The 13,975-nt window shown below is 36.4% G+C and overlaps 1 protein-coding gene across 1 annotated transcript in view; it reads left to right on the top strand.

Moving 5' to 3' along the window:
* Nucleotides 1-10,863, top strand: part of FIG4 (FIG4 phosphoinositide 5-phosphatase) — a 65,433-nt gene extending 54,570 nt beyond the window's left edge. Inside the window, exon 23 of the mRNA XM_085217510.1 lies at nucleotides 8,831-10,863. Coding sequence (XP_085073636.1) covers nucleotides 8,831-9,008 — 178 coding nt within the window. The 3' untranslated portion in view covers nucleotides 9,009-10,863. The remainder of the gene's footprint in view (nucleotides 1-8,830) is intronic.
* Nucleotides 10,864-13,975: the final 3,112 nt, after the last annotated feature.

The following is a 13,975-nucleotide window of genomic DNA, read 5'->3' as shown; positions in this document are numbered from 1 at the left end:
TCGAGTAGAGCATGGGCTTTTTTACTGTTGGTTTCCAGGTAAAGGAAATTAGGAAAATTTCAGTGAGCAATGAAACGCCCTGAATATTCCATTTCTTTTAACTTGCTGACTGTTTTACTTGAGTATTTTTTACTCTGTTAGTATCTTTTAAAAAATTAAAAGTACAGCAGAACACGTTGTAATTATCATTGAGTGTTTTACAGCCCTGGTTACTTTTGAAAACAATTTCATCCATTTAGAGAAATTCTCGTCTTCATTCAGTACTTCCTTATGAATTTATTAGTATAAGGTCTATTTCTTGGAAGATTAGATAAAAAATTGCTTTATATTTGCTAAGCAAACATGGCATTATCACTTCCTTATAACTGCACAAAACAAACAGTTGTCATTGAGCTTGTTCATCATTCTGCGTATTCAAATCCTAGGAGTTCTTGGAGGGAGTGAGGTCCTTATTGTTGAAAGGCAGAAGTAAATGAATACTGTATCTGTAGAAGATTTAGTAGATCGGGGGTTTTTTTGTTTTTTTTTTTGTTTGTTTGTTTGTTTGTTTTACATTAAACATATGCTAAATATCCTGAATAGTTTCTTGGCAGTGCTGTGGAAACAAAGGCAAATCAAAGTGCATTCATAATTAGTCAACAAGTGACTTTGAAAATTACTAGTTGTCATGGATTCTTAACCAAGCTGGTAATTTGATCATACAGTGCTTTTTTTGCATTCTCTATTTCGAATTAGCACCCTAATTTGTTGTTTCATGTCAAAAAAAGTTAAGTTTCATGAATTTCAGTAAAAACGTTTATTCACAAGCCAAAGAATTCTTATAAATATTTATAAAACATAGGTTAACAAACTTTACATCTTTATTTGTTTACACTAAACTTAAATCACAAGGAGCTCTTATCTAGTTGCTGTTAAGTTTGGATGTTGTTTCCCAGGGACCTTGGGAAAATGGTTTAAAGTCCACGTGATTCAGATCCTCATATATGTAGGAAGAATAATCTTCTTCTCTTTCATCTGTTCTGTCAACACTGAGCTCTGAGCTTTTCAGAATAGAAAGTCTAGATTCGATTAGCCTAGCATTTTTGGTAGACTTGTCATCTGAAATGCTGAATGTTATATTGCCAATGAAACCATCAGCATTTATCCGATTTAATCATCATTTTCCATTTGTTTATGCATGTCTGCTTAAATTAAAAAACAAAAAATGCCATAATTTAAATGTTCACATTTGATCTAAGTTCTTCCTTTCCAAAACTGAACACAGTATTCCCTTTCTTTGCCCCCACCTCTCTGTGGGTTCTTTGGGTAGTTGCTTTGTTTTGTTGTGTCCTACCTCCTGACTTCTTTATATACAGTCTTTAAATGTTGAATTAGCAAGGTCAGCATAAGTCTTCCCCACTGAAAAGGCTCCTGAGAGATCACCTTTCTGTATGAGATGTTCTCACTTTCTCTCAAATTCCTTTTCTGCACTGTAGAGAACCTGCTCCTAATGTAGATTGTAAAATTCTCATTGAAGTATGTAACTGTGTAAAGAGATGTTGTTCTTTCTTTGACTTTTGAAACTGTGTATGCTGTTAGGAAGGTTTCCTATTTTTCAGTCTTCTCTGCTCCTGAAGGATGTGACTGAAATTTTGTTGTCTGTAGGGAATTGTGCATAAGGAGGGAAAAAAGAAATTCAAAGACTCCTTTCAAGAGCTCAGTAAGCAACTTAAGGGGCTACCATTTAGGGAAAACAAATAAATAAATAAATAGCTCATAATAGGTCAGATATATTTACTTAGGATTCAAACAAGGCAACAGAGTACATTTTGTCTCCTTCTTTAGATATTCTTTACAGATTGAAAGAGAATTACTATGGTGATTCTCTGGTGACTGCTGTAGTGTGAGCTCAGTATACCACCATGCACAGCTTCTTCTAAGTATGAAACTTTGTAGGAACTGAAGAGTATTTCAATATTCTTACTGCAGAGACAACAAACTCCTAGTGAAATGATAATATTGTGAAGTCTGGTCACAATTACTGTGCAAGTAACTGTCCTTTGCATGTCAGAGTACTGTCCCTTCAGGACACGGAGTTTACATTCCAATCAATTTTTATTGGGAGGCCATAGAAATAAAAATCTCTCAGGTTTATTTGATAACCTGATAAATAATGTGCTCTCCTTTGTGACTCTGCTGTAAGATAGTAAACTTATTCAAAAGATTCCTATGCAACTAATGTTGGAGAAATGCCTTTGATTAAATGAGTGGACAGTACAAGCATACTATAAACATTTACAGTTTAATATGTGCCTATTAATCAAAACTGGCATATATGAACTTACAGTTCTTTCAAGATATTTTTAGCATGTTGAAGCAATTGAGATTTAGTAACTAAATGTTCAAAATGACATTCACTTTGTCCCAGTTTCTTCAAGTCTTAGGAAATGACTTGACTCAATAGTGCTTCAGAAAGGTCATGTCTTTAGAAACAAGTCAATAAATAGAGATGGCATCAAATTAGTGTAGTACGTTTTGGTTTGTTTTTTGCTGTTCACTTTCTAGTGGACTATACAGGCCAGCTGCATTTGAGTAAATGGCATCTTTTTGATGTTAGATGGTGACATGAAGTTTGTACGGTATGCTAGCATCAAATGCTGTTTGCTAGAATTCCAGCTTAAATGCTTTAAACTAGATAAATAAGTGCAGAAGCTGTGAATTCTTTGAAAAATATCTACTTTACAAACATCTAGATATAAATTCAGATGGACTAGAGTTTGATACCAATTCTGGAAGCACGCACTTTAGTGTTTATAATCAACTAGCAGTATATGATAGTGATGCGGAGGATAAACTATCACTGTTGGGGAAAAAAAAATGGAAGTTAAAGTGGAAATTCTACAGTATTACTCATGCAAGTACCAACAAAAAAAACAGAACAAAGTGCTGATTTGGTGAGAGCATATTAGTGAGTCATACGCTGTTCGGAAGAGTTTCAAGTCTTTTGAAACAAGAGTTTTTGTTGTTTAAGAGAAGCATAAAAGCAGCAAGCATTTTGTGAATTTTATCTTAATCATATAGGCAGGTAACTTGCTTACATTTTTATTATTAATTTATATTCTGTTGTCGTATTTACATTCTGTAGTACCACAGAATCCTAAGATTAAGAAACTTCAGCAGGAATTATAATACATAATTTTACATTATACATATACATATACAGTATACATATACATCATAATAATTTAAAATAAGGAAGAATAAAAATACAGTCTGTGCACTAAGACTTTTTGCAAAATCATGAGCTATATGTCTTTAATTCTAGAAGGACCAAATGTTTCTGTGATGCAGCATAGCAATTTCTGTCTACAACTTGGTAAAATATAACTTGATTTTAGGTATGCAGCCAAACTCTCTGGATGACCAGCGACATTACATTACCATAACACAGACCTGAGCAATATGCAGTGGCTGTGTTTTTCAGAAATGACCAGCTGCAATACCAGGAATTTGTAATCTATTTCTTTCCTTCTTTACCTCTTAGAAGGTGAGCACTTATACTCTCTCAATGAGCAGAGTTCTAAGAGTAGAAACAAATTTTAGATTGTTTTCTCAGCTGTAATAATAATAGATGAACAGAACTAAATTTCAGTATTCAAAATTGGATCACAATTTTATCTGCTTAGGAATTCATGTGATTTGCCCTTGAGGAGATACTTGTTGAAATTCCTCCCATAAGAGGCTTTTCTTCACAGAATTTACATTTTAATCGCCATTTAACATATATTGTTTCAGAAGTTAGTGATCTAAAGAACAATTCTAATACTGATTATAGCAGCAAGTGTTCTACTCTGCGATTTAAAAGCCCTTATCAAATTTTTAATTAAATTGATCATCATTTAGTAATTACATTATAAAGAAGAGGCAATTACATTTTCATTTTAAAACACTGCAGTTACCTTTCTGAGAGCACTATAATGTTGCTAAGATACTCCTCAAAAACAAAGTAATATTTTATATGGAAAACACGAAACAAAGCAGGAAATTTTAATGCACGCTTAACTATAGGAATGCTGGACCAACTGGTGAAAAGTATGTTTATAGTATAGATGATGTTTGCAGAGCCAAACTAAGCTAGAACTAAGCTAAACTGACATTGGCCAGCTCAACTGCCTTTCTGCTGTTTTGAAGATCCCAAAGAAACGTGCATCATCACGTGTTGCTGTTGAATGTCTTTAAAATGAGTGAGCTGGCCTGGCTTACTTACTTACTTTTGGCACTGCCCCTTTGGCAGCCAGCAAGAGTGTCATGAAGAGCAGAGAGTTTGGCAGTGTCTACCCTTAAATTAGAAAGGGAGCAAGAAAGATGTGGTTGTAGACATAGTCTTGGAAGCAAGGAAGAGATTATGGCAGAAGTCCCTTAAATTAATGGGAAAAGGATTGAAGGGGTGGTGATATTTAAGATATTAAGGGACAGATTCAGGGAGGTGTAAGCACTGACAGTTTTCAGAAGACTGCTTAAAAGTTGGAAACCACTATGCTAAACAAAGGTAGCATGGGAAGAGACAAATTGTACCCTAAGGCATTTTACAGTCTGTTTGATAAGATGCATTGTTAAATCCAATCTAAATTTATAATTAAAAGTTTAGAAAAGAGATGCCTTCAAGTGGTAACCATTCCCATAACTGTTAAAGTCCGATATAAGTCAAAGGGATTTCTTAACATGTTGCTAAATTAGCTGGTGATAATCTGAAATAGCTGTGTTTTCATGATTGGCTTCAGTAGAAATTTGTGGGCCAAATCACCATCAAAGCTGTGCTTTGGACTTGAAATTGTGTTACATAAATTTTGCATATGTTAAGACTTGTAGATGAAGAGTGGAGCGTCTTCTAAGGCAACTTTCACTGAATAACAGTAAAGATTAAGGAAAGCTTGGATTTCAGTTAAATGTGTCATTTTTAGGGTGCTGTAGTTGTAACACCTGAACAATTAATACTCCATGCCATTCAGCCAAGTTCCAAGAAAGAACACAAATTTATCTATTCTAACTTGCACTATACTTGTTGAAAACTCAGTAAAATCAGAAAGTATTGTGGCTTAGGCATATAAACTTTTTGTGAGTCCAGTCTGTATCTTCAGTTCCCAAATAGTCTGAAAAACCTTTTCTTTGCATTATTATATTCTATGCAATTGTAGTTTACTTTTAATATACATATATATATATCATATTGCTTAGGTAACATTGTATTTTGTAGTCAAAAAGTATAAATTATTTGATGAGTTTGGGAAGATGATCAGAAGGGCTTGAAAGGAAATTGCTGTTGTAGTCCCATCTTGTTTAAAATCAAAAGCTTTGATGCTTTTTCTTCTGACTTTGTCCCTTCATATTATATATCAAATAAATGGAAGAATTTATGCTTCTTAAAAATAATAATGAAGTTAAACCATGCTGTCCTAAGTAATTCTAGATGTAATAGGTGACCTTTAACTTTTCCTTTCTTAGAAACTGAAAATGGTAGAAAAAAAAAAATGTTCTTTTAGTCCAGAAGAAAAATATTTTCCTATGGACTTTTTTTTTGCAAGAAGTTGAATTTTTTTACTCTTCAACACAGACTTAAAATCTATGTGATGGAGATTTGAAAGATGAATTCAAACCTTTATTTTAGTATTTCTTTTGTCTGACATTGGTATGTTTTGACCAAGTTTTAATTCAGAGGCAGCCTTGTTATTTTTCATCTCTGGAAATCAACTGTTTGCTGTTACACTGTGAATATTGGGTAGTTTTGAATATCTGATATTGTACTTGCTGGTGTACTTAAACTTTTTCTCCACAGTTCTCTTCCAGTTGATTGAGAATCAGTGGAGCTTTTTCCAGATTGACCTTGCAGGCATTACTTCATGCTCATAGTGCAGCTAGAGGACCATTACTGTATTTCATTTATAGAAGGTCTTTGCCTTCATTTGAATTCTCCAATTCTTTGAAGGCACAGTTCCCTGTATTTTCCCTTTAAAAGAGGATATTACACACTCAGAAGTAACTTATTTCTTGAGGGCACCTAGATAGTGAATCATATTTTGTGTGGAATTTAGCAATGTTAATATGTATGAATCTTCATTGCATTTGGGTTGATTGATGCTCACTTTTGAAAATAATCAGCTTTGACAGAAAGTTGCTGCTGTAATTTCTTAGCTGAGAAGTTTTGAGTCAAAAAAATGTATGCATACACTGATTTGGTATTTAACAATAGCATTCTGTTTTTCAGACGCTGGTTGTTATACCAGTATGCTTTTAAGTAATGTAAAGTATTTAGAAAATCTGTCTTCAATGGCTAACGTACTAGATGGCACATGAAAAAGCTAGTTTAAAAAAAATCTGTGGCATTAAAGGCAGTTTTGTTCATTGCATTATCAAAAAGGATGTAGTAGGCTTTGGAACTCTCCATAAATGACAAGATGATGAGGTTGATCAGAAAATAGCTAACGTATGAGGAGAGATAAAATACATTTGGTTGCATAATAGTGATGCGGAGGAGGCAAATAGAGTATGACTGTTCACCATTTCTTCCACTTTAAGAACTACAAGTAACCAAAGCATGTAATCTCAAATCAAATGAATGTCACATCAGATACAACCAAGTAATAGAACTTTTCCCCAGAAGGTTCTATATGTCTCAGAGAAATATTACAAAAATCAGTGAACACCTTGGAAATTGCGTCCCGTGAAATAGAAGTCCAGTTTCAAATTTTATCTCACATAATTCCTAAATTCTGATGCTGAGACTGATAAATATACTGGAGATGGGATTATTCAGTACCTGTTTTGTTTTAATAAGCTATCCTCAAGCATTGACACTAGTTGTTTCATGAAGCAGGATAGTAGGTGTCATGAAATTTTGGTCTGACATAGAAGAAAAGGATTGATATATCAAAGTGTTCAGTGTATATGGTGGTAAGAAAGTGTATTATCTGCAGTGTTTAAATCGTTGTTGTAGCGAATGCTTGGGCAGCTTTGTTTACAGAGAGTTTTATAAAGCAGTAGTTTGTTAACGCCTATCTAAAGAGTTAAAGTAGCTTTTCCAGGTGAAACAAAAACTATAAATATATGAGAACTGATGATTCAGAGAACTCTGCAAAACATGTATGCCATTTTTTTAATAACTGAAAAATGATTTATTTCTCCTGCTTAGGAATTATAGGTGCATTGCATCCACTGTTCTAGATAACTCATAGTTCTGTCAGATAGTTTTTCTTCAGAGTTCATTTCAAAATTAGATTTTTTCTAAATCAAATAATCTTAACAGAAGAAAAAGTTAACACAGGTTACCTTCAGATGTTGACATATTAGTTATTGAATGTTCTGTTGTGGAATCCAAATTGTTCTGCTATCAAGCAGGTAAAAGTCGAGGACTGTTTTATAAGTAAATTACTGAAGTATTGCTGGGAAATGCATGTAGTATACTTATGAATATTGCTTTCATAATAGCTTTGTGCTTTAAAAATGGAAATTGTTACACATATACTTTGTGTTTATTCATTTATTATATATTATGTATAAGTAGTTTTGTTACTACTTTGTTGTTGATTTGGGAGAATGATTGAAAAATTTGGCTTGGAACCATCAAATATTCTAAATTTGAAAGGATCCTGGAAGCCATCTGGTCAAGTCTCCTGCCCAGAGAAGGACTAAATTAAGTTGTTGAGGACCACGCACACTTGAGTTTTTTGTGTCCTTATGGATGGGGGTTCTCCAGTCTCTCTGAGCAACTTGTTTAATGTTTGACAACCCTCACAATGGACAAATGTTCCCTTAAACGTGATCAGAGTATCACACATTGCTATTTTCTTGTCCTTTTTAGAAATCTATTCTTTCAACACATACTCCACGAAGAGGCTACTTCCATGGAGTCTATAACCTCCCATTAGGCAGTTGGAGATAGCTGAAGTGAGCAAACCTGGCACACACAGCCTCTCATCATACATCAAGTGCTCCAGCTTCATAATCATTTTGATGACCTTTATTGAACTCATCCAAGTATTTCAGTGTCTGCCTTGTACTGGAGAGCCCTAATCTGGGCACAGCGCTCCAGATGTGATCTTATGAGCCCAGAGTACAGGGAGACGCAATCAGTTCTTGCTGCCTATGCACTTTTCCAGAGTTGTAGTGAGAAGACCAGCTTCTGCCTTATGAGTGAGTCTGATTTTATAACAGTGCCTAGAAAAGTTCTGGTGTACTCAGGTTCTTGGAAACTTTCAGACTACATGTATTTCTCAGAAGATTAGTAGATGTAAATACTAGGATTCAAAGAGAACATGTACTGTATGAAGCTATTTAAAAGATAAGTTCAGGAGATATCAGCTGTGCCATTGTACAGAGTGTTGTTGCCGATAGTCAGTCATCTGTTTCCTTATAGATAGATGGACATTTCTTATCTGATAAATCCTTTCTATTTGTTGGTTTAGAAAGTAATCTCTTGCTTGTTATAATTGCTACCAAGTGGGTAGCAATTATAAAAAATGAAGTTTTCCCATTATCTGCTATAATGTATGGCACAGATCAGCTCAGGTGCCTACTGATCGTAGAAGATCTGAGGAAGGATGGAAAAAATGAGGACAGAGTGAAGGAAGTACCGAAAGTATACAGTAATGTGATTAGTGACATCTTACCTAATTACCCTACTTGGAAATCAGGTCTTACCAAGCCTGCAGTAACAATCTAGGTAAATGGATTATTGACTGCCAAGTTACCTTTCCATTGACTCTCATGTATAGATTTCAAGGAAAATAAGTACTTCTCTTTAGCTATGCAATTTTGTTTTATTTAAAGTTCAAATATTCTGTGTGTTTTCTTCCAGAATACCGATCTCCTCCTTTTCTCAAGATAATATTTATGAAGTCCAGCCTCCGAGAGTTGATAGGAAATCAATAGAAATTTTTCATGCACACATTCAGGCTGGAAAAGGAAACATGCAGCCCTTGGGAAAAGATGACTTCCTCATGTACAGAGAGTACATTCGAAACAGATACCTCTAAATACAAGCTGGATTCTCACGTCGAGTCTACAGTAGTGATTGCTTGTGAAAATAATTTTAGAAAGGAGCTCCAGTTTTGTTATTTTGTAATAATAAAGTTATTTTCTTAAATTTATTATCTTATTGGTTTGCTGTTACACATTTATAGTATTGTGCTTTATATGAAAAACAGTGATTTAATACTTTTCTTCAGCTGAAAGAGAAACATCTGTCTTAAGACATTAAGTGAATAATCAGAGTACTTGTAGTTGCTGGAAAGTATATAGTGATTTATGGCAGAGAAATTACATTTTTAGGGTTTTATCCTAATTTCTTACATTCTTATATTTGCTAATGAAGTTGAAGTGATTTGTACATACAAAGAGAATGTTTTCTTCCTCTCTTCCATTACAGGAAACAACCCAACCAAGCGTTTTCTGATGTTTCTTGAGATTTTTAGCAAAATGAGTGCTTGTACTTTGCTGCTTTCTTAAACAAAAGAAAAAATTATGTCAAAATCGAAATTTGCCTGTAGACTAATAAGTCTGCTTATGTCAAAACTAACCTTTCCAATGCTAGTGGCTACAGAATCCATGCTATAGAGAGGGTGAAAACGGCTTGTGACGAATTATTGTGGGCTTCTAGTAGGACTCTGAGGTGAGCCTCAGTGACTACATCATAAATGAGGGAGCACTATTTGGACTTTGGTGGGAGATCCAAGAGCACCCTGTCACTTTACTGTATGACAGGTGTCACCCCCCTTTGCACCAGATTTTTTCCCCGTATGTGTGCTTCTGTAAGGTGCTTTCAGGTTCAAACCTACAACCTTCCCCAGGAAACCAGTAAGTGGTGTATAGAGCCTGGATTAGCTGAGATGGTCAGACACAGCGGGTGGGTTTAGGCAACATCATGTCCAGCACTAGGTAGGAATGAAGAGAAGCAGGTATCTGAAGTAGGCTATTTGATTTGGCCTTGTGATCAAAATGTTTCTCAAATAGGAAAAATAAAATTTAAAAACCCTATGATTTGTAATTACAAGCTAAAATTCCCAACACTGTTTTCTCGTCTTCTGTCTTGAAGAACACTGACAGCAACAGCAGCATCCTTGACAGATGATGTTATTCCACGTGCTTTTACAATCTGTATGTCAGGATTTTCTGGAATAACTCCAAATAACTTATCTTGGGAATGTCAGCCAACTGCATGTACTAGATGTAGAGAACATGTTTGTGTTTGTAGTTAATTGCTTGCAGGCCGCTGCCCCAGATTTTTGGCTGCATGCTGCAAGCATATTTCGCATATGTTTGCATATCTCCTGCAGTAAGTAGCACTTCTGTCAGTAATTTGACAAAAGAAGAGATACACTGGATAAAGGGAAAAGACTTAGGTTGCTTGTGCAGCCTGTGTATTTCACTGTGTGGACAGTGGGAGAATGTGGTACCTTAGGCTACCAAAAGATGACTGTGTCCATTTCCATTCACTGTTGTTAATTGATTAGTATCACCAAGACAAGTCCAATTGTACCAAAGATTCCAGAGATGCTGCCTGTAAGTCTGCCTACTTTATTCTGTTCTTGTGATAATAAGATTCAGTTCTCAGCCATGTTAACAGTTCTCAAGAGATGCATGTTTCTCTTTCATAAACTGAGGAAAGTATGTGTAAAATTAGTATAAATACAAAAGGAATGGACTGTATTGGCTGTGAAGAGTAACATGGTCTCTTCTGACTTTATTTAGTAATGATCTAATTTAATATTATGCTATATGGACAGATACCACATTTCTCAGATACGTATATTTTTTTTTCACCTAAAATTTTGCTTGCTTCAGTGTTTCTGAAGGGTACATTGAAATAAAATACCAAGATGTTCACACAGAGTTGATGGCTTTGGTTTCTTTTCTTGCGTGATTTCTTGTGATTCAAGAGGCACAGGCACAGGGTTAGAAGTCTGTTGTTTCTGAGCCAGTGGTCCCTTGATGCCAGTCCTAAAGCTGCATTCTGTGACCCTGTTCATACTGATGCTTCTGCCCTTATGAGTTACTGCCCCTTTTCCCTCCTTGTGAGTATTGCTCCTACTAGCAAATCCCACTGACTTTTTGTTCTCCCACTCAAATTCCTTTCCAGAAAGGCTGAAACACAATCCTTGCAATGCGCACACATCTGCAGCTACTGGAGGGGAGAAGGTGAAGGCGCTGTACTTACTGCTGAGGTAATATTTATGGTTGCTCTTCATTTTGGTGTGGAGATTTTGACATTTTTGCACAGGATCCCATGGAGGTTCTTTTGGCTGTGCAGACACCAATCAGCCAAGTGCTAGAAGAAACTCCAATTCACTTGACCTGTCAAACCATCTGTTTTTGATGCTCCTTGCAGTCAGGTGAAGCAGCAGCTTCCCTCAGAAGATGCTTCACACTCCATGAGAGCTTCACCCTGCCAGCACTCCCCAGATGCCAGCACACACAGTATGGCCCACTGAAGATAAAAGAGTGCAACTTCAACAGCTGTGTGAGTGTTGCATTATGCATGCAGTTCCATTTGCTGCTATAGCTTGAATCCAAGTGATCACCAGGAGACGGAAAAGATAAAAGGTGCATTGTTCCCAGGTTACTCCCTCCCTCTTGTATGTGTTTAACAAAACTAATTAAGTTGCCACTTTTGTGGTGATATGATATAAAAGTAATATGAAAACTAGCACAATATGTTACAAAGTGAGGTCATAAATTAAGACTGCAGCCCTTGCAAGTATTGGTATTCAGCAGTTACATATTGGAGTTCTTGAATCTGAGTGTTAGAAAGAAAACTCTTGCAGCTGCTAGTCTGCCTACTAGAATCAAGCGTAATGGTACTGAGAAAAGGTATTAGAAACAAGCTTTGGAATTACTGTATTTTTCGAGGAGAAATGCATGCTTGCTGCCATATCTAACTGAACTTTGTATATAACATTTAAATTCTTTTATTTTGAATATATTCATCTGTGAAGGATAGAGATGGGATGATGAGATTCAGACAGACATGTAATTCAGACATTACATTCAGGGCAAGTAACGAGCCCTGTGGGACAGCTCAGACACATTTTCTCTTTCTAGGAATTGTGCTGCTTGTGCTAAAGCCCGGTATGGTTTTTAGGTGGTTACAGTTGCAGTAGAGGTCATATTTATAGTCTTCATCCCTGTGCAGCACACAGCATTTACGAGATAGTGAGTGCAATGCAACCTTCGCATCCCCTCAAAAACTCTTGGTTTCCGGAGAGCACTTCTTTTTTGTGTTCTGTATCAACGTAGGTACTCCTTTATCATAAAGATATAAGGTCCTTTGTCACCCTATTTTTTCTATTTTTGTCTAATTTTTTGTTAATTGTACTTCCCTTCCCCTTTTTTTTTTTTTTTTTTAATTTTTATTTTTTTATGACCAGTGGTTCAGAATCCTTTTTCTTACCCAGAACTGGGCCACAAGCTCCAGTTTTCCCATAATATTCTTCTCTTCCTTTTACTCTCTGAAGTAAAACTCCCTGAATTCTGTTCTTTCATTGAAAAAATACTGAAAAGCCATGTTGCTTTCTGCAGCACTCCATCTCCCTCCTGTGCCATCACCCTCCCTGCCTGCCTTCCTGCCTCCCGCAGTGGTGACAGACGTGCCTCATCTCTTTCGCGCTCTGTGCCTCATCAACATATTTGTGAGGAATGCTCTGCTCGGGTACAAGACGTGAGTAGTTCTTAAGCAAAATGTAGGCATTGCTTAAATCTTTTCCTCCAGAGAAAGCCAAGAGCTGTTCTGATTGAGAAAGAGCATTTCAAGCAGTTCCTTCTCATCTCCTCTGGTCCTGCCATACCTTGTCCTTCACCTCCCTGCTACTACACTTAGCATGTGCGCACCACCATGCTCTGAGTGAAAATCTGTGCTTGCTGCAGACATGGGAGGTCTGTGACAACAGGCGTGCCTGGTAGTTAGCCTGTTTCCTACAGCTGCTGACAAACCTTGAGCAATTAGCCTTGTGAATACTCACTGTAAGCATTCCTGGTCAGAGCAGCATTCCTAAATACTGCAAGCACACTCTACACAAAGCTGCTAATGAGATGGTAAATCTAGACTTTGGGTTAAACCTGTGACCCCGCTTTTACTCTGGGGTGTTTGTTTGCCTGTGACTAACACATTCAAAATTTGTGTCTATGAGTCACAGTTTGCATATTTAATGTCAGGTTATTCTGCTTCAATAACTGTAAACTCTTCTAGAATAGAGTTCCTAAATGGTACTGAAGCTGACAATGATTCCAATAGAAAATAGTGTGATCATGCAAAATCTGAAGGTCACTGTCTCCCCAGTAGATACTTGGTGCAACACCAGCCCACAGCAGCTGTTGTGGTCATCATCTCATACTGTGAACCCCAGCTGCCCCAGCAACGACTGAGCAATTGCTGTAGTACCTAGCAAAAATGTGCCTGCCTTGCAATATTTTCTGCAAGATTAAAAAAAAAAAAAATTACAATGAAACATCATCACCGGCAGCAACCAAAAACTTTGAGCATCAGCAGCCTGGAAGGCAGGGAAGCTCAGATCAGCACTTTGCGTATGCTGGGCAGGAGGTGTGGGTTTCTGGCAGCACATCTGCTTTCTTCTGTCACCTGTCTGTGAATGGATGGTACCCAACGTGTGCTTTTCCTGTGATTTCCAATCCCAGTGACCCTAGATAATAATTTACGGTGGTAAAAACATAACTCAGAGTTATTCTGATAGCATGGTGAAGAGGCGAAGAGAGCAGTACATACACTTCTTTTGTATAATCAGTATCTCTATTACCTTGCCTTGCTTGTTTTACTACTCATATATTCAGAGTTGATGTCAGTGAGTTCAGTTTTTATTAGTTTGCTTAGTTTTCCCAATGTAGATGAGGATGAGGGGAAAGAAAAAGAGGGAACTAAGAAAAAATGGTAAGATTTCTACTCCCAGTTAAGCTTAAACCCACCTCATTGCATGTAAACATTCTCCACAGC

The sequence above is a fragment of the Meleagris gallopavo genome, chromosome 2 (genome assembly GCF_905368555.1).
Source record: "Meleagris gallopavo chromosome 2, MGAL_WU_HG_1.1, whole genome shotgun sequence".
NCBI lineage: Eukaryota > Metazoa > Chordata > Aves > Galliformes > Phasianidae > Meleagris > Meleagris gallopavo.
Note: the sequence above shows the minus strand (reverse complement) of the source record. Positions and strands in the feature narration are given on the sequence as shown.